Source organism: Sitodiplosis mosellana, unplaced genomic scaffold (genome assembly GCF_009176505.1).
Source record: "Sitodiplosis mosellana isolate CC-2019 unplaced genomic scaffold, AAFC_SMos_1.0 Smas_scaffold_6167, whole genome shotgun sequence".
In the NCBI taxonomy this organism is placed as follows: Eukaryota; Metazoa; Arthropoda; class Insecta; order Diptera; family Cecidomyiidae; genus Sitodiplosis; species Sitodiplosis mosellana.
In genome coordinates this window covers 47,354-67,886 of record NW_022601408.1, presented here as the reverse complement: position 1 = coordinate 67,886, position 20,533 = coordinate 47,354, and the positions used below count along the sequence as shown (strand labels likewise).

The window sequence follows — 20,533 nt, the reverse complement described above, 5'->3', positions numbered from 1 at the left end:
TGATTTGGCATTTGTTCAGTACGAACTGCGCGTATCACACACACACATACACACACACACACACATATATACTGACAAAATCGCGCATATACATCGCGGTTTTTATACACACTGATGTATTTATTCGCTTCGCGAAGAGCACGAAATACGATAACAACAGAATGTAAGCAATGTATAGCGCTCATGCGTTATGGACAACAGATCGAGAGAAGAAGAGATAAATGGAGATGAGTGTAGTATTATCGCTGCTTTCATGATCATCGAGTGGATCGTATTTGTTGTAATCAAACTTGTATCGGCGCGCGCCATACACAGCGGTCTCGTTGTGCTATGTGCACGATGCAAATGTTTCCAAATGTATGTGTGCCAATATGAACACATGTTCAGGCAATCGTAAATGGTACGTGTCTGTGTATGTACATTATACACTTGAATGTAAGTAACAGCAAAAGCAGCAGCAGCAACAATATTAACGGCAAAAATGAAATAGAAGACGGGCAAAAACGTCAACAAACACACAGCAAAAGCAACTTCTTTCGGTACACGGATACGCATCGAATGTTTCTTATATTCGATTGAACCTTAGTCTGCTCTATCTCTTGAAACGAATATGTGATGGATTTTGTTTGCGTGTGGCTAATGTATAAAAACATTCAAATCGAATGAACGCGCGTATATTTCGGCGAAAAATAATTTTGATCAAAATAACAATCTTCACCTACTCCTGATCAATCGAATATCCAATGCGATTGGTCATTTGTACACCGATCAATCGCACTTCATTTGTTCCGCGCTCTTGTACAACGTGATGAGCAACTCGGATTGATTTTTCTTTTCATTGAAAATACTCGCACCGTATCGATAGCTTATTCACCAATTAGCATGTGAAACTGAATAGTTTGAACAAATGAATTTATTGCTGCTCGGCATTTTTGTGTGCGCCAGAGAATTGGATGAAAGAAGATAGTTGTGCAGAAAGTTTTATCTGTTCAACCGGAAAATAAAGTGTTAGATAAACATCGTGACTTTGTGCCGTTGTTGATTGATTTTATCTAGTGTCTTGGATTTGTATGATTGATAACAGTCATTTTGTGCTCTAATTTCATTAATAAATAAATCAGAAACTGTACTGAATCCGGTGTGCTTGTGTGTTGTTGTATTTCAAAGATTCGAAGAGTCTTTTTTTATTTCGCTTCAATTCAAAACGGTTATCGGTGAACACAATTTTGAAGAGTGGAGCTGAAGTGACCAAACGAGGAACATCAACTCAACGCAAAATCTAAATATATGCGTTTTTTCTCTTATTCCTTCGTTCAAACAACATAAAATCAAAATACAGAGAGAAAAAACAACAAAAGAAGAATTAAATGGATTCTTCAGCGAATAACAGTAGATATAATACGATGGATACAGAAGACGATCGCGCTATTGCAACAACATCAGCATCACCTGCAGCAACTGAAACGGCAACCACGATCAGCACAATCATCTTACAAAGTCATCCAATACAAATCGTTGTTGGGATTTTGCAGGTAAAAATTAAAAGTGCACCATCACTTGGTGCGTCCGTTCTTTCTGGATTTTTTTTTTTCATTTCGTTATTTATCTGTTTTCGAATATAGCCCATTAAATATCGCCTTATAATAAATTATCGACTTCTTACTCCATGCCGTTGTCTTCACATATTTATGTGCATTTTTTTTTTGCTCGTCAGTCTCTTTGCAAATGATATTGAATGTATTTGAAAGCCAACCGTGGCAAGTTCTTGGTTTTGTCTTGCCTTGTCTTGTCTTGGTTTGGCTTTGGCTTTCGTGATGAAATACTCCGGCATCCATAAGAAATTCGTATGGCAAATATTTTCGCTGATCATCTGTAAGTCTGCGTGCGAATGTAAGGCGATACTATGCTATAAAAATGCTGATCCTTTCAAAGAACAGATTAAAGCATGCAGAAAGAAATTTTGTGACCACAGCGAATTGAAATTAGTTGCCGTTAAAATATTGCGATCTGAACTCCTAAATGTGCTATTGCCTGCATTCGCACAAACAACACGCGAATTCCATTTTCCGCAGTGACCGTATGTTGCTTGCTTAACTTTACCAAATTGATGCCATCAAACGCGCTTATTTCATTTGCTTGTCAAGGAATCGAACAACTGAAATCCTAATGAAATTGAATAGTTTTCAATTTTCCCCCAACAAAACCTGAAGAATTTTTTTTTGTTTCTTCTTGAAAATTTGCCATGCTTTAAATCAAACAACAACAATTGTGGTACTCGTGTTTTTTTTTTCTTCTTCATATTAATTTTGTTTTATTTTTTTTTTTTGTTCAACGCTACGGGAAAAAAATCTATTTTCGGCCGCTCGGCAGTATAAATTTAATGTTGCCACTATAAAATCTAGAAAAATACGTATACTTGAAACATTTTCATTCGGCATTTGTGTTGATACATACACATGAAAATCGCTTCTGTAAAAATGTTGAAGTGAAACTGAATTGAAAAGCGGGTTATAGCAGTGATTGTTATGTTATGCAGCCCGTTCACAGTAATGTCGGTTCTCTATATAAATATTTATTGGTGGCATAAATACAACAGTAACAGTAATTTTCGATGAATGAATGTTTGAACTAAACATGTATCGTATACATCACCGAAAAAAACCGCTGGCGGCGGCACATATTTTCACTTCGCCGAATGACGCTGCTCGAGTTATTATCAGAAATGCTAAATGCTCGGAAGTATCAAGTGTTATTGGCCCTAATTTGTCTCACATCAGTTGCGGTTACAAAAGAAGAAAACCGAAAATTAAGATTTGTTTCTTTTTGTGAAATTGTTTTGCCAGTCGTATAATTCGATGCGCTGGTGATTTTCTTCATCGACCATAAAAGTAAGACGTCCAAAAATAGCGCTCGAACATATTTAATTGTAATGATTAGGAACAGTATCCAGTGGAAAACCGTATGATGCCAAAGCAGCGCAGCAGAGATATTCACGAATACTGAAGAAAGCAAGACATTCGCTCTCATTGAAGTGCAAACAGCCACTCACAAATTGAACCGAAAATAGAAAACATGAAACACAAACGAACCGTATGCAGATTGTAAACCTAGTTGTAAACATTGAAATGAATTTCACATCAAATCAAAGTCACACATGTGCTAAATGCGAGTCTGTTTGTTGTTTAAGTACCTGGGTATCGTACATGCTGCACCGTACACATATTCCTTGTCTACTTTGTCAGCCAAACAAATATATAACACTGGCAATGATAACCGTCGTCAGTTTTGACACTATATTGGGTGCGGCTCATGTGATAGCAATGAATCTCTCTTCACCACCGTCCACGGATTTTACAACATTTATTAAATGCATTATAGTATGTTTGCTGGTATTGTCTTGAATTCAATGGTATCCAGGAAACAATCATCGATTGAGAGAACAAAATTTATACTTAAGTGAAAGCAAAAGAAAAATCTCCGTGTAAATTTCATAAAATGTCACATTTGACACTTTCGCTCATTTTTCGTTTGCTTCAAGAGATTCAGAGAGGTTTAGCTAATGGAGGTATGCTGTTGAAACCACAGTACGCAAATATATCAAGCCGATGACTGAAAATTGATTGTGGCTTCATTGAATATACGATTCGTAAACATAATCGCTGAATCTTTGGCATTGTTGAGCGTTGAGCGTGCTATTATCGTTTCCATTCTCAATCCGAAAAAATACAGCCTTGATTTCATTAGAGCTGAATTTTTGTTAGCGACGATATGTCCGGAGGAAAGCAACGCAATTACTATAGTTGCCGCTGCGGTTTTAATGCCCCAATGGAATTATCACGGCAAATATTGTCATCATTGATTGAGACGCGTTTGCTTTGCTAAATTGCGGAATTCGAGCAATATCAGTTTCGCAGCGGTTGTCTGCCACACTCTATACATCTTTTATCATGCGTATGATGTGTGAGTTAAAAAACAAGTTACTGACATCATGCTGTTTGGTCTTTATCGTTTTCCAGCATTCGTTATTCGAACTGGGATGCTCTATGAAACCGAAACTATTGTTTGTCATCGTCACCATCGTCGTTGTTTCTTATTGTATGCAAATGTTATATTTCAATGATGCATATACATATGCAATATTTTCATTTGTGGTGTCGAAGTTATGCGAACACTTGTCCCATTATTACTATTAGCCACAAAATGTGTGCTGTAAATATGTAACAAAACTTTTGAATTAGCCAATTAAAATAAATTGAAAGTAGTTGCTGAAATGAACTGGCATATATACTTTTTTCATTATATTTATTCAAGCCAACTTTTTGGTGGTGGTGATCATTGGCCCGATTACTTGCAATAGCATCTGAATCATTGCAACAGATATTAATATTATAGATTGGAAATTGATCTTGCATTCATTAACATAAACATGCTGCGCTGCTTCTTCTGACTCACCATTGAGAAGAAAAAAAACCCATATGTTTACAGTAAAAATAAATATTGTGCATAAAATATGCTACAAATACGAAGTGCACATTTAAATTTACCTCAAATAAATGGGAATAAGATGTTTGATTTGATTTGTTTTGCGTTTTACCATCCTTTTACGCTTTCGAATCGCATTGGAATATTTTATAAATTTATGATATATTTAAAGCGTTTTTCTCTCCATATTTTTGTTTATAAAATATTTTCCATTCCGCTTGTTACAAATTATCATTAAGATTCGCCGCGACTCGCTCTCAGCTCGAAATGATGAGTGTTGTTGCTCAATGCATACACCTCGAGCAATGCATTCACTAGGTTTTTATAGAAAATCGATAAACATGAGTAAATTCATTACGACAAAACTAAGTGCGCTGTGCTCCCTCATTATTGTATTAATTGGCTTAAGCAGAGCATTTATTCCGAATTCATTTGCATTATGTTGAGAACCTTTTTTTATGTTGGCGAAATCGTAACATGCGCGCATAGCTTTGAACATTTTTTCTTCTATCGGATCTGTTGAAACATTGGCCAATCAACACAAATAAATCGATGACCTTTCGTACTCAATCGTCGAATATTTGTCGACGTTCATAATGTTTGAAGACATTTTCAATGTTCCTCCATTTGCACGCATTTCAAACTATTGATTTTTTTGAAATTGAAAATTAAACGTACCGTGATCGATGCTGCTTTACGTCAAAGCAAATGAAAAATACCTCATTTTTACCGATCGATTCGGACTTCTGTTTGCTGTTAGTTTCACTTTCGTTGGTAAATCTGTCGTTAATTCCGACGTGCGTATATTTTTGTTTGCAATCAATAAGCCGACTGTTGTAATCAATAATCAATGATCACATAACCGGTTCCCGATTTTATTCCAAAAAAACTACTCAATTTTGCAATAGTCAAAGAGAGAGAGAGAGAGAGAAATGGTTGCTCTTTATAAATGAATGGGCTGTATTGATATTTGTGGCACTGTGCGATATGATTCATATAGTATGGACATGTTGAATGTTTTACCGGCTTTTCAGTGACTTAATTTATTCGATCTAGCATTTGTGTTACTGGCTAAAAGTTCTGCACTCTGTCTTATTCTTGTTCGCATCGCTTCGCATGTATATCAACGAATAATTGAAAAACAATTTAGCTGAAGCAAAACATTCTTGTGAATCGGATTGAAAAAGAAATGCGTGTCGAAAAATTGGCGGAGAGCAAATCTATAAATAACAACTAATAAGTTCATGTTTACCACATCAAACACCGAATTGTATGTGTAATTCATTTTGTTTTCGCGGTTATTATAAGTATATACTAGATGTTCATCTACATACAGGCCGGTCGATTTGAGATAGTCAAATATAGATTCATGGGGGAATTGGGAATCGTGCATGAGCATGGGTGAGTCATAAAAGAATGGATGAAAGGCAAGCAAAAGAAGAAGAAACAGCGGTTATATCCACGATAAAAGTAGCATATGATTTGTTGCCATTTTAATTTTGCTATACATTTTGGACATATACTAATATCGTATGAAACGTTTTTCTTTCGAATAGAGTAAAAATAGTCTGCATATCAAAATCGTCGAGATCACACCGAAGCTCAGTTTTCTGGGAGGAAGCATTGAGGAAACTGTTCAAATGCAAAGAGAACATGAAGTCGTTTATCGCAAATTGACCACACAAAAAACACCAATTGATGAGTTTGCTGTCAAGGCTGAACAATTGATTGCCGAGAAGAATGCAAACCCAAAGTTGCTGGAAGCAATGGAACACTCCTTGAATATTGCATGGCAAGATTTGCTGAACATTTTCGAACAACGCAGACATGTACTCAACATAAATGCAAATTTTCACGAAAAAATCGGCATATGCTTGGGCAAAATGTCGTCGTTGGAAGTTGCATGTCGTGACACAATGCTACCGAACGAGATCGAAGCCATACAGGATTTCTTAAACAAATTCAAGCAGCTTCGCATTGACGTTCTTGCATCGGTGATGATGACGCTGAAAGAAGGCAATGAATTGTTGGCAACTTTGCGAGAAACAGCCATGGGTGGCCAGTGCGACACGAGGCCCGACAGCATTAAGGTTGAAATAAAAAAATCATTGGCCCAGGTCGAGCTGTGGCTCGAGCAATTGCATGATCGACGCAACGAACTGGAACAGGCATGGCAGACGAGAAAAACTCAATTAGAGCAGTGCCTAGCGTTTGCAATACTAATCCGTGACATCAATGAATTGCAACAACAATTGAGACGACTAAAGGGAATTTATGACAATCGTAAGCACCAATTAGATTCAGAGATAAGTGCAAGTAATGCACATGCCGAGGTAGTCGAGTGGAAGAATGATGCGGTCGTGATACGCGATCGAGCGATCAAAATAACAAGATCAACAGAAAAACTGTCAAGCACCTGTCGCTTCGACAACAGCAACAACAACGGCAACAATCGAGCTTACATGTTCCTAAACGAATGCACTGAGCTGGTCGAAGATTTAGATAATTATGAAGAGCTTTTATCGAAAATTGCATTATTCTTTGAAAAGGCGGAAAAAACGCTAACTGCTCTACGCCAACTAGAAACCGAATCATCGAACTTGATCAAAGAGAAGATGCTCGAAAAGTATACGCTGACACGGTTGATCAATGACACAGCTGCACTTGTTGAAGAGCCACTGCGCCTTGGTTACGCTTTATTGGATCGTATTGGCCGATCGAATCCAGAAGCATTTAGCATTGAAAAAACAATTGTGGAAATTGAAAATCGACGAATCTATTTAGAAGAGCTATACTCGCAATACAATTTGGACTACATTAAAATCACTCAGACATTGAATGAATTCTACGAAAGCTGTAATGGCATTTCGGCTTGGCTGGTGTCGGTGAACAAAGCATTTTTTACTTCCAACAATTCGATGGGCAAGTCACTCCAAGAGGGGAAACTATTCCTTCAGTTGCATCATCAAATGTTGTCCGATCTTGAGCACAAAGGAACGGAAATCAATAAACTACTTATCGACACTAGCCAAATTCTTGAGTTGATCGAAAGAGAAGAGCGCGATGAAGTGGACGAGCGTGTTCAAAAATTACGCGATTCATGGGACATTGTCAAAACAATCGTGGAAAATCGAGTGGATTTATCGACAAATTTCATAAAATTCCTGCAATTAGCGGAAAAGCTGGCCGAAATGTTCAAATGCGTAGAACAAATCCTACAATCAACACCCGACGAGTCGAAACTGAGCCAAATAGACGAATTATGGGCTAGAATCAACTCGGCATATACACAGCTAAAAGAGGACGGAAACAGTTTCGTTGAACACATTTCAATGGTAAGTAGTTTGATCGCGTGTAATTGCTAAAAATACCTACAAACCATGTTTTGTGTGTGCACTCGCATGAAAATACAAATCAAGAAGAAATCGTAGCGTACTGAGCATGCCTTAAAATAGCTCAAAGGGCTTCTTCTTCTTCTTCTTCTTTGAAGACTATCACCAAATTAGTGGAAGTGAGGCAAATATCTATGGCATATTCCGTGAACTGAGAATTGAATGCATTCTGGGTTGACTTTGACTGCGTGTGTACACTGTACATATGCCAAAATGGCACTCTTTCTCCTTCACTTTCACTCTCACAGCACGTCTAGTCGAAAACGACAAATCGAAATGAAACAAGTCATCATCACGATCTTAGATTGAACGCGACAAAAATGGTTTGTTTCACATTCGGCCATTAGCCAGAATAGACCAAATATACGTATACATGCTCAAACCGCAGTGATTCGTCTTCATGTCTGTTGTCAGTTTACGAAATGCGCCTTTATTCTCCAGAATAAGATTTGTACGATCATCGCACACATGTTGGAACCTAAGACCTAAAGTCTATTTATGTAATAGGTTGTCGACGATAGTCTTGAGAGGCGAACGACTCGTGAGTACGTTGAACAGATTTTGACGGATTTCAGTTTGCGAACACTTAGTATTAACAGCTTTGTTGAAAATTGGACCACAATAATACGTGAACGACGGGATATTGAGCAAATTCTTCAGCAAATTATGTCCAAAAATGAACTGGTAAGTGTAAAACGAATGAAGAAATTGAAATTTTACAAAAAAAAAATTGTCCAAATAATTTGCCACATGTTTGAAATTTTCGTTATTTTCTTCTGCATTCCATTCTCTTCTACACAGTCATTGATTTCCGCATCGAAATTAGATGCGCAGCTGTATCCAATTTTAATCAAACAGACCACCGATTTAAATTTGCTCAAGGCATTTCTGCACGATAAATTGCATTTATTTTTGGCCGATATAGAGAAGGCACAAATCGAAATAACACATCATATTCAAACGACGGCCGCCTTGCAACCAAAAGATGACAAAACGATTGACAAAGTGACACAAGTGCTGCGCAATCTCAATGCGATTGTCAATAAACTTGCTTCCATTAAAAATGATTTCCAATCGTTAATCGATGGAATCGTAGACTATATTGAAAGTCTCATCACAACGAAGAATTCGATTGACTTGTATTTCAAGCAAGCCTCATTCAGCTCCGATTCAAAGAGTGTTGATGCCAAAATTGCGGAAAATGAACAATTCATCGCGAAAATTCAACAAGAGTTGTGGATTTTGTCCCAACAAAAGGATCGTCTCATTGAGCAAATTAGCAAACAAGAACCGTTCGAAGCCAAAGATCACGATATAAACTTTGTAAAATCACTTCTGGACATCGTACAAGATGAGTTGACATCACGGAACTCTGCTTTGATTGAGCGATTAAAGAGTGAAGGGGACATCGAACGATTCAAAGTGAATTTCAAAGCCATTTTCGAAGATGTTGACCGATTGAAAACGCAAATAAACAACACTGAAGCACAATTAAAGGAAACTCTGCTCACCTCAAACACGAAATACATCAGCTATGAAAGCTACGAACAAGTTATACAGGTGAGTTTGTGCCGAGTGTTTTGAAAATTATACGAAATTGATTCTTTGTTTCTTGTTATTTCAAATTTATCATATTGAAAAATGTGCTTATCTCCATTTTGTGATGAAATTTCATCCTCATTCATTTTAGATCCTAGATCAACGAATTGATAAATTCATCAACACATCGGAAAATGTGTGCAATAATAACAGCGACGCGAAGCCGTTCATTCAAAATTCGATAAGTGAATTGAAACGTTATTGGAACGATTTGAAGCGCCAAGCCAATGAATTGGAGAAAAATATCGAGAATATGAAACAGTATTTCACAGTAAACGAACAAGTAATTTATTTTTTACGTTCTGGTTTTAGTGCAATCGATCGTTACAGATTTGAAAATAATTGATTTTATTTTGGCCCACACACAAACAGATTGATCGGATTTATAGAGAGCATAGAGAATATTTGCAAATAATCATCAATCAAATGTCATTTGCGAAAAACGCACACGAAACAGACGAACTGATCAACAAAATCGACCGATATATTTCGGATCACGAGTCTCGACAATTGGAGCTACTGAAAGATTTGGCAATTCTATCGAAAAATGTGAGTGAAACTTTTGTTCGATTCCGTTTCTTCGCTTCTCAATATGAGATTAACGTTTTTTTTTTCTCGTAGGTATATGGTTTCGATAAGACCATTGAAAAATACAGTGAAAATATCGAACTGTTTCAATCTTTCTTTTCGACGAAAAATAAGCTAAACCAATTGGGTGAACAATTATTGGAGGAGGAAAAAGCAAAAGAGGCTGCAGAAGCGGTGGCAGCGGCTGTAGCAGCCGAACAGCTGCGACGACAACAGGAGATTGAAAAACAGCAGCAAATAAAGCAATCGACTCAAGCTACTGAAGTGGTGGATTTTGTACCCAAATCGATTATACAGCAAAGACAGTCGATAGATATTACAAAAATTGCTGAAACCCGGCAAACACTCACACTTGAAGAGGCACCACGTTTTATCCATCAGCTTCGTGAGTCGGTGGTACAGGAAGGTGAAAAGTGCCAATTTGTATGTCAGTTGGCAAGCTGGCAACCAGCCATTCATATCGAATGGTTCAAAAATGGTGTTCCAATTGTTATGGTCAATCCACACTATGTGGTTCGCAATGAAAACGATCTCTGTACTCTTTCGATTGAAGAAACACTTACAGAGGATTTGGGTTTATTCACTTGTCGCGCCACAAATAACATTGGATCGGCCGAAACATCTGCTAGACTTTGTATACAACCGAACGAACAAACTGAAATGCTGTGTCCTCCGAAATTTATAAAGCCGTTAACAAATTGCAGAACATCGTCTGGCTCTTCCCTGCTGTGGAAATGCTTTGTTGGTGGCACGCCACTACCAACGTGCCAATGGTTTAAAAATGACGTATGCATCGATGTTTCGCCACGATACAATATTTCTTATAATAATGGCGAAGCAACATTACGTTTAGATGACTTATGTGCGGATGATGCAGGCAAATATACATGCGTTGCTAAAAATATCCTGAGCGTTGATCAGTGTTCAGCTTCGCTGACTGTAAACGTTCCGCCACAATCGATTGATTCACTTGGTAAAAATGGTTAGTTCAAGTTTACATTCGATCTGAGGCATGTTACTTGTCGCTTTATATATTGTAACATGACACGATTAATTTTCGTAGTTTTGCTTTGGCACATTTCAAATAATGAAAATAAAACGCAAGGAATATATTTTTCCGTTTTTTCTCTTTTGATTTTTCAATCGAGATCTGGGTTAAATTTATTCATTTTGCTAAAATGAAAGCCGAAGAAAAAAAACGATAAACCAAAATGAAATAAACACATTTAACTTGATTTTTATGTTTTGAACAGCTGAATCAGACAGTGCCTTGCAATCGCAGCAGCAACAGATTCATCATATTAGACCCGAATTCAGAACGCCATTAAGTAATATATTCACATCGGTGTGTCAGGCATTTGAGCTGGATTGTGAATTGGTTGGTTGGCCGAAACCAGACATTCTGTGGAAGCTCAACGGCAAGCCGCTCCTAATTAGTGACCGTGTTAAAGTAAGTGAGCTAACAAAATACAGTAGAAAACTAATTGAAATGCCAAGTCTCTTGCAAACGAATAGTCGTTGTGATCACACCAGTCAACACCAAATCAACGCGGGTTCCGTCAATATTTTCAAGTTTATTTTTATATAAGTTTGTGCTTAGTGTTTGAAAAAGCGCAGATAATTACTGCAAAGACTATGGTCGTTCGCGTCATCACCGTTTTTGTTTGGTATGTTTCTTCTATTGGCCCGCTTTTTTGCCAGTGCGTGCGTCCATTTAACCCAATGGATTATGACGCTCGTGTTTTCATTGAACACGAACGAAAAGTGAGCTAAATTTACAACTTATTTTCACGAAAACGAAAACTTATCCCAACGAATAAAATTTTAATATGTTTTAATAGCTATGACTTAAAGATGTACATGTTAAAGATTAAACTTTTTTTCGTTTATTTCTGTACATTTATTGAGCAATTTGTTTGCACAGAATCAGCATACATAGACACAAGTCGATAGCTGCCTCAACGATTACTTGGCACACAAAATGAAAACAGAAGAAAGCGTTTCAATAATCCTCAATAAAAATTTACTGTAAAATTTATTTTTTGTCGACAGTTGCAGCACGACCACGATCGAGTCAAGTTGCTAATAGCTAAAGCTCAACCCATCGACGCTGGCACTTATACCTTGTGTGCAAAGAATATTGCTGGGATTGCGTATACTTCGTGTGAAGTTGCAGTACAATTAGAGATGGCCGTGGATTCAGAGGTAATAAAACGGAAACCCAATCATAAATCTCTCCCGTTTGGGGGAAGGATTTAAATGGAAATTCCAGCGGAAAATCTCATTTTAGTGTGATGAATCTAAGAAGAAGGGAGTTTGAAGGGAATTTCAAATTGAATCAATTTATTTAATTCTCACATAGGTTGTCACAAACCTTCAACCGACCGTATTGCTGCCCTTGAAAGATGTACACGCCATTGAAGGGAAGTCCGTACAGTTGCAGTGCGAAATTAGTGGATCGCCTGAGCCAGAAGTGATTTGGTATCATGAAAATAAACCGGTGAAAGAGTCATCAGATGTCCAGCTTTTGTTCCGAGGTGATCGATGTTCGTTGTTTATTCAAGAGGCCATGGCTGAAGATGCCGGCGAATACAGAGTAGTTGCATTGAATTTGGCTGGTGAGGCATCCAGCATGTGCAAGCTATCAATTGAATCTTCCAATAAGAAAGTTGATTCGGTTAAAAACAGTGCAAGTGCAGTGAATGCCACAGTCGATGGATTCGCGCCAAAGTTCGAGAAACTTCTGTCTGACATTTTAGCCAATGAAGGGGAAACTGTTGAATTGGATTGTGTTGTGGTGGGCGAACCCAAACCGGCAATCAAATGGTTTTTGAGCAATAGCGAAATTATTGAAAATGATCGCATTCAATTCGATTACAATTCGGAAAATGGAAAAACAAAACTAATTTTGAAAAATGTTTCCATCGATGACAAAGGAGTGTATACAGTGCAGGCAACTAACTCACTTGGTGATGCGAAATGTTTTTCACATGTAAATGTGAAATCGATTAATGCGTCGGAAAATATACCAGATAAACAAGTCGAGAGCGATGAATCACACCATTTTCTCGAATTCAAAGAGAAATTCAGCGATAAGAGTGCTCACATCGGCGATTTGGTCAAATTTGAATGCATCGTTGTGGGAAAGCCAACACCAAAGATTCGTTGGCTATTCAACGATAGACCCGTTCAGGGTAAGCAATTTTTACCTTCAACCAGCGGTGACCGACAAGTTTTGACAATTCCAGCGATCAGCAATGAGACTATTGGTAAGATTTCTTGCACCGCCGAAAATGATTTTCACCGCGAATCTTGTTCGGCTCTTCTGAGTTTAACGCCTGACCTTGTACTTCCACCATCATCGCAACGCACCGAATTTTATGCGGAGGAGTATGATACAAACTCGTCAAATGTAACCATAAAGAAGCAATCAACAATCTCAACGCACACATCACAAATTACATCGTTCCAAAATGGATCAGCACCACTAGGTACTGCCGAAGCGTTGAGCATACAACCAAAGGAGAAAATGGTCAATTATGGCGTTAATGACTTTACCCAGCTGAAGAGAAATGCTCTTTTACAGTCATCACAATCGAAATTGGTGTCAACCGAAAGTCTTTTTCCCAAATCACCAAAGAAAGAAACAGCTCCCCGATTCATTTCTCCTTTCATTGGGAAAATTATTGAACAGGGTTCCAGCATGACATTGGAGGCGATCATTGACGGTTTCCCTCAGCCAGAGATTGAATTAACGAAAAACGGCGAGCCATTGTTTGAAAAAGAAAATTTAAATATTGTTCGCAAAAATAATCGCATCACTATTTCATTACAAGATGTAACCACCGCAGATGCCGGTCGATATTCGTGCAGTGCAACAAATCCCATTGGCAATGCGCTCAGCACGGCTGATGTTGTCGTTAAAAGTGAGTTAATAATTAGATATGATTACAAATGTTTATGAAAATGGCGTTTTCGATTCCAGAATCCATATTTCCGCCAGTGTTTGGGCATAGATTACAAGCCAAGGTGGCCAAATGTGGAGAGCGCGTGATCATGGACATCGAAGTTTCTGGTATCCCGCCACCAACGATAACCTTTTATAAGGATGATAAGCCATTGCACGAGTCCAATATTTCGGCACACAAAATAAGATCGAGTGGAAACTGCTACACACTCGTCATTGAAAAAGGTAAAACAGTATTAATTAATACAATAGTCACACTTCACACACATCTAATTGCTTCAAAAATAATCGTATTTCCTATGCGCAGTGTGTAAATTCGACGCTGGAAAGTATATGGTGAAAGCAGTTAATGATGCTGGCGAAACACAAAGTATTGCTGATTTCATAATTTTAGAGCCGACGCCTGAACGAATTGTTGACGTGGTAAAAACAGTTGCGGTCGAGAATATTGATGAACATAGGGTATGTATTTTTCGGCTAATTCTAGCAGTTTATAAGTTAGCTCAACTTGACACCTTGTGTGTTGAAATGATTTGTATTTTTTAAAATTGTTTTTATTTTTTCCACTAAAATAATGCCCATTGAACGAACACACAAAACACATACCAAAAAAATCGATTGAAAAGGCGGGACTTGATACAAATACGTCCGCCATTTCACCTAATTCATATCATTCCTCGCAAACTGAAACCATTAAACAGTCTGATTCGCATGGATCCAGCGAACAAACCATCCACACTGAAACATGTCGAATAACTGAAACGACAATGCGTATGGAACATAAATCACCACTTCCCGATATTGAGTTTAATCCATCACCAAGACCATTCGAATCTAGAGACCAATTCGAAATTCAAACCAAACCTCATGCCAAAGTAGTTTTAGAACCACACCAAAAACAACAACAACAACATCACAATGAGTATGACCAATTGGCTGGCCATAAAACATTTGAAAACACTAGATATACCACATTTGATGCGGCAGCTCCAAAAAAGGCGCAAGTTTTTATCCAGGAAAAACCATCTTCTGAAGCACATATGGGCTCCTTGCCAAAAACCAATTTTTCTAGCGTATCACAGCGTGTGAAAACATTGGAACAGTGTGAACAAGAGGTGCCTTTATACAAATCCAATCCAGTGTGGAATGCATTGAACGACTCACCAATCAGGCATTTCGATTCGGAAAAGCCTATTCATACGGAGAGTTCCACTCCAATCTATCAAATGAATGGAGTGGGTACGCCAAATCCAGTAAACAAAACCTTGGAGAAAATCTCGAATAAAATGCAAGAATATGAACAAACGCATTGGTTGAAGGGCTACGATTTGAAAGCACCGGCATTGGTTAAACATGTTACACCAAATGCGAATCATTTCAATGGATACGAATCAAAGGATGTAGCACTTGCACAACCACTGAACATGGAACCGGGTGAAACGCCTGAATTTTGTTTTGCTCCACGTTTCACAAGTGAAAGAAAACCATCGCTTGTGGAAAGAATCGAAAAAAGTTTGGAACGAGAATTGGAAAAGGGGCCATCAAAAGTGTTGCCATATTCAGTAAGGACGATGCCTCCATCACCACAAACTGTTTCAACGGAGACGTTTGAATCGACTAAACGTACTGTGTTGACACAAGCTAAACAGCCCGAAATCAATGTGCACCACAAAGATTTCAATCATATCAAAAACACTTTCTATGAACACAACAAACCATTACAAAGAAATGATCATATTCCTACACCAATACAAGCTCCCCAGGTTCGAAATGTCTGTTTTCATGTGTACATTTTTCAATGTGCTGAAATCGTTTTCTTAACAAAAATTCAAATCTTCTCAATTCAATAACAATATCCATTATCCAAATAATCCAATTATTTTCCGTTTTACACATCCGGATTGTTCGCTTAATTCTTAGTTGAGAAAAGTCCATCAATTCATTTATATACTGCCTATTAATTAGCTTGCACCAATTGATTGTGTGTGATTCTAACTTTCATTGCGTGAATTTGCATGAAGAAAATACATTTGTTGTTAAAATTTATTCCAAACACTTTCAAAACATTAACAAAATTATTTCTTTTCCAGAATCAATTCAACACGTCAGTTTGTTCGAATATTTCGTTTACTGCTAAGGAAAATAAAACGATCGACGAGCATGCATCGCACCGTTCTAGTTCGGTTCGGTTCAAGGACAATGAATTCGAAAGAGACACCACCACTAAGATACATCCAATTTGGCGCCCTGGATATGATTCGGACACAGAAACTCCACAGTTCCGGTCAATTAAACCGATTTTAACTCCAACCACAGGTCGTTCATCAGCCGTTTCAGTGGGCCCATCTCCGATACCACCGAGCCAATTTGAGCAACCACAACGATTTACATCGACCAGTGAGCAGCTAAACACTATTTCACGAGATTTCCAAGTGTTGAAACCAAAACCAGTTTCAGCACGACCGTTCAATCAATCAAAACCAATCACTTCTCATTCAGAGAGATCAACTAAATTTTATACGGCCACTGCAGGACCTCCATATCATAATCAAACGGATATCGCATCGGAGAGTCGCAGTCACATGGAAATACGTGAAGCAACGGAAAGCAGTCAGCGCATTGTGAATATGTCTTCAACAAGAAAAGTTATTACATACGACCAAAAAGAGCAGCAGCAAGAACATCAACATCACTCGCAAAGCACTTTCGAGAAATCACTGGAACCGTTTCCGTTTACGGTTTCACCAATACCAAGCATCTCACGGCAAAGAATACGCCAGCTACCAACACCCACGAAATTCGTACCTGGAGAATTCCGTGAGAGCGATTACGACAGTGAAATCGAAGCGATGAAAATTCGGCCGCTCTGGACACCCAACACAACCGAATCAGATCGCCTATATAACTACCGTCATGTTTCACCTCCAACGCCTCGGTCTACCAGCGTACCAAGGCACCATTTCGAACGTATTTTAACTCCAATGGATTTCGACGTGAGTGACGTTGAGATGCCGAGTAAAATTAAATGCCTTCCAACCAGTCCGACATACTCAAGTCAACAGCAAAATCAATATAAAACACAAACTCTGGATAGATTCCGTTCGAAAAAGAAAAGTAGTTCGCACTTTGGAGCTTTGTCAAGCCAAGATGATATAAACATTATGCATTCAACACCACAATACCAGACAAAACAAGAGACTAGGGAGTCTCAGTACGGTGAGTTAATAAATTCCATTTGTTCTAAACTAAATGGCCACAGAATATGCGGAAACATTTGCATGGGTTTTCACTTCATTAAAAAGGTTTTCGATAAACAACATTCAAACCATCATCTAACATCATTATACATATAGCTCTATGATAAATCAAGAAAATGGCCCAAACATATGCCATGTTTTTGTTGGATTTCAATGAACTTTCTTTTGACATTCGACTACTAAATACCCTAAATCCTATTGTTATTAGGTACAAAGTGTGTAGACGACGATGCTCTTATTTACTTTAAATATGATTTCGGTTACGAATTCGGCATTCTATTCCCGGGTAAGGGTAGGAAATATGTTGCTGGCAGCAGCAAATCCACTACTCCAATCTCCAAACAGTTTTTGCATAACTCAGCCGGAGCCATAGACATACCAGTTTTACATGAAAAAACGATTAAACAAAACCTCTGGAGACAACGAAATAAGAACGATATTCACGATATCATGGGTAGAAATAAGATGTTTGGCAAAAATCAGCCAACGGTTTCATTTAATATAGATGAACTTCATTGCAATTCGCCGAGGATTAAACAACATATGCCGCGAAAAGGTGCATGTTTATTATTGAAGTGTCACTCGACTGGCAGTGTATTAGCTGTTGTTTGGTGTTGCAATTTTTTGCTTCGATATTGTGTATTGAACTGGAATCTTTAGGAAAATGCAACAGCTTTCATTGTTGTTTTTTTGTTTCATACAAGCAGTGTAAAATGTTTCGGAATTTGTAGTAATTAGGCTAAACAGTTCGTTGGTGTTTCCGGATAATTCTACTCTATTTTTACTATTCAGGACACGCCAAACTAATTGTTTTATGTTGATCATTTGAACTCATTTTGCATACAATCATGTGATAATAATTTATGTATTTTATTGGGACGCCGTGCATTTCATGTCAAGTCAAGTGAAACTTCTGTGAAAAACATTTATTAATTTTAAGTGATAATTTGATAATTCTAACATTGGGCATTTCTTAATTTTAATAAAATTCTTCTAACGAAACATAAACGCTAAAACTATAGAAGAATTAAAGCCTTCTCGGTGTACTCGGAGTGCGCGCGCATCACACGCTAAACAACTAATCTAATAATCTCGCATGTTTTGCTGATTTAACAGAAAATATCCTTTCGTGTTTGATTTTAATTCATTGTTCATCGGTTGTGTGCTATGCTAATTTTGTGTACATGTGTGTGGTTCGAGAGCTTCTTCACTCTCTTTCTTGCATGGATTTTGAAACAGGGGCTTTGCCATACAACACGTAAGTCAAATGTCATTTTTTTCAATTTCTATATTTTTACACTTTCTGTGTCTCTGTTTGGAAACGCGAATGCAACTCAAAATTACATTTTTGTCTATAATTATGAAAAAAGACTTGGTTTCCAGTAAATAACTAACATTCAATATTTTTCACAAAATCCAAATAGAAATATCGAGAGAACAACGGGTCTATACACCGACCCAAATGAACTATACGATTGTCGGCGCATCACATGATCAAGAAAAATTGCCAAAGTATGCGCCCGTATTTGTAGCGGTGGGTTTTCAGCTCTTTTATTCAGTCCATGATAAATTCATAAAATTAATTTGTATAAATTCATGTTTTTTTTTGTCTCCAAAATCCATTTAATTTTAGCCTTTGAAAGATATAGCTGTGCTCAGCGGACATACTGCACGTTTCGAATGTATCGTACAATGTGATCCACATCCATACATCGAATGGTATCGCGACGATACACCAATCCGTAATGGTAGCGGCAAATATTTTGTGGAATTTCGAAATGGCGTTTGCCGCTTGACAATTCCCGAAACACTCTTAAGTAAATAAAAATGCATTTCTAACAGCCGAAAATTCAGTGAACATTCCAGGCTTCTTGATGTGCATATCAAATGTTGTGTTGTATTTCTATTTCAGGTGATGCTGGGCTATACACATGCACCGGAACGAATCATTTGGGTTCTGTCGTGACGTCGGCTGAACTTGTTGTCAATAACGAAAACTGGGGAATACGAAAATAGAGTCATTCATTCGTTTTTGGGTTAAAACACTTCCGCAGATATTTCTATTGCTTGATACATTTTTTTTTCTCACGAAGTCAACGAACTGAGTTGAGGTTTTGCGAGGGGGGAACACAATTTTATATAAAACCAATAACAAGTTAGATTTCTAGTTGAAATAATCATTTATCGAATTATATCAATTTATGACTAGTTCTTACTTTTAGTTATGAAAACATCAACTTGTCTGTATCTGCAATGTTTTAGCGAATGAACGAAGTTTCAGTCTGTTAAGCGATCCAAAACTTCGAGCTAAATTACACTAATTTTTTCAAAGTTCGAAAATTTCAATTGGAATGTTCAGGAGAACAAATAACATACGTCAATTTCCAATTTCCATCAGATTGGGCCCAATGAAAACCGAAAACTATATATATACTTATTTTTTGTTCGTATTTCGTCGCATGTCAGCCTGACTCTTTCAACATGACTCGATGCCTTCAACCATATATATTGCATTGGAATTCAGATTGCTTTGAATGAATCATTTGTTATTTAAGTTTTAAAAAAAAATATGCATCAATTTATGTATAACAATAAGCTCTCTGTATTTTTTTTCAGTTCTTCTTAGCTGTTTCAGAACAATAAACTTATGCTTTGACAAAATGTTCTTTTCTGTTCGCGCGTGTACCACAATAGCCATTCAGCCTGTGTTTTATTGTTACATTTTATTTTTGTAACTGTTTTAAAAATATAAACCGAAAACCTAGCGGACGAGAGAATGAGACTTGAGAAGCTTTAAAACGGACAGCAACGCTGCCATCTCTCGATTGTAAGCTGAACACTAGACAGATCATAATTATATATCCTTTATCGATATATTTTTAATTTCTTATGGGAATGCCGGAAATGTGACACTGAGCTGCAATTTAGGCTAATCGACTTCGTATGAATCGAATATTTTTAGGATGTGATTCTTTGTCTTGCCTTATCGACCTGGGGGGGGGGGGGCTGTGAACGAAAGTGTGTGATAAAATATTTCAACGATTAAATCAATGCATTACATTCATAAAGTGGTGTGGCTTTTTGAAGAGAAGGAACTTGTTGATTTTTAAAAATAGAATCATAATCACCGAAGAATCACTGTCAGCGTGCCAAAACATGACATTCGTGCTATTTTCATGTGTCTTGTTTCTGTATTGGAAATGAAATCATTATGACTGTATCAAATGATGATTTCGAAAATAAAGGCA

At 37.5% G+C, this 20,533-nt stretch overlaps 1 protein-coding gene across 4 annotated transcripts; it reads left to right on the top strand.

The window, feature by feature from the left end:
* Positions 1-578: 578 nt before the first annotated feature.
* LOC129575416 (muscle M-line assembly protein unc-89) lies at positions 579-19,946 on the top strand. 4 transcript variants are annotated; one of them, XM_055459014.1, is made up of 18 exons: positions 579-1,532; positions 6,039-7,817; positions 8,382-8,558; positions 8,676-9,434; positions 9,565-9,756; positions 9,846-10,022; positions 10,095-11,043; positions 11,315-11,511; positions 12,114-12,266; positions 12,424-13,987; positions 14,047-14,253; positions 14,336-14,490; positions 14,655-15,791; positions 16,119-17,244; positions 17,494-17,841; positions 18,710-18,819; positions 18,919-19,102; positions 19,198-19,946. In XM_055459014.1, the coding sequence occupies exons 1-18, from the start codon at positions 1,368-1,370 to the stop codon at positions 19,299-19,301; spliced, it is 9,483 nt and encodes a 3,160-aa protein (XP_055314989.1). In that variant the 5' UTR covers positions 579-1,367; the 3' UTR covers positions 19,302-19,946. The 4 variants fall into 4 exon arrangements, with proteins under 4 accessions (XP_055314989.1, XP_055314991.1, XP_055314990.1 ...); XM_055459016.1 differs by lacking the exon at positions 14,655-15,791; XM_055459015.1 differs by lacking the exon at positions 17,494-17,841.
* Positions 19,947-20,533: the final 587 nt, after the last annotated feature.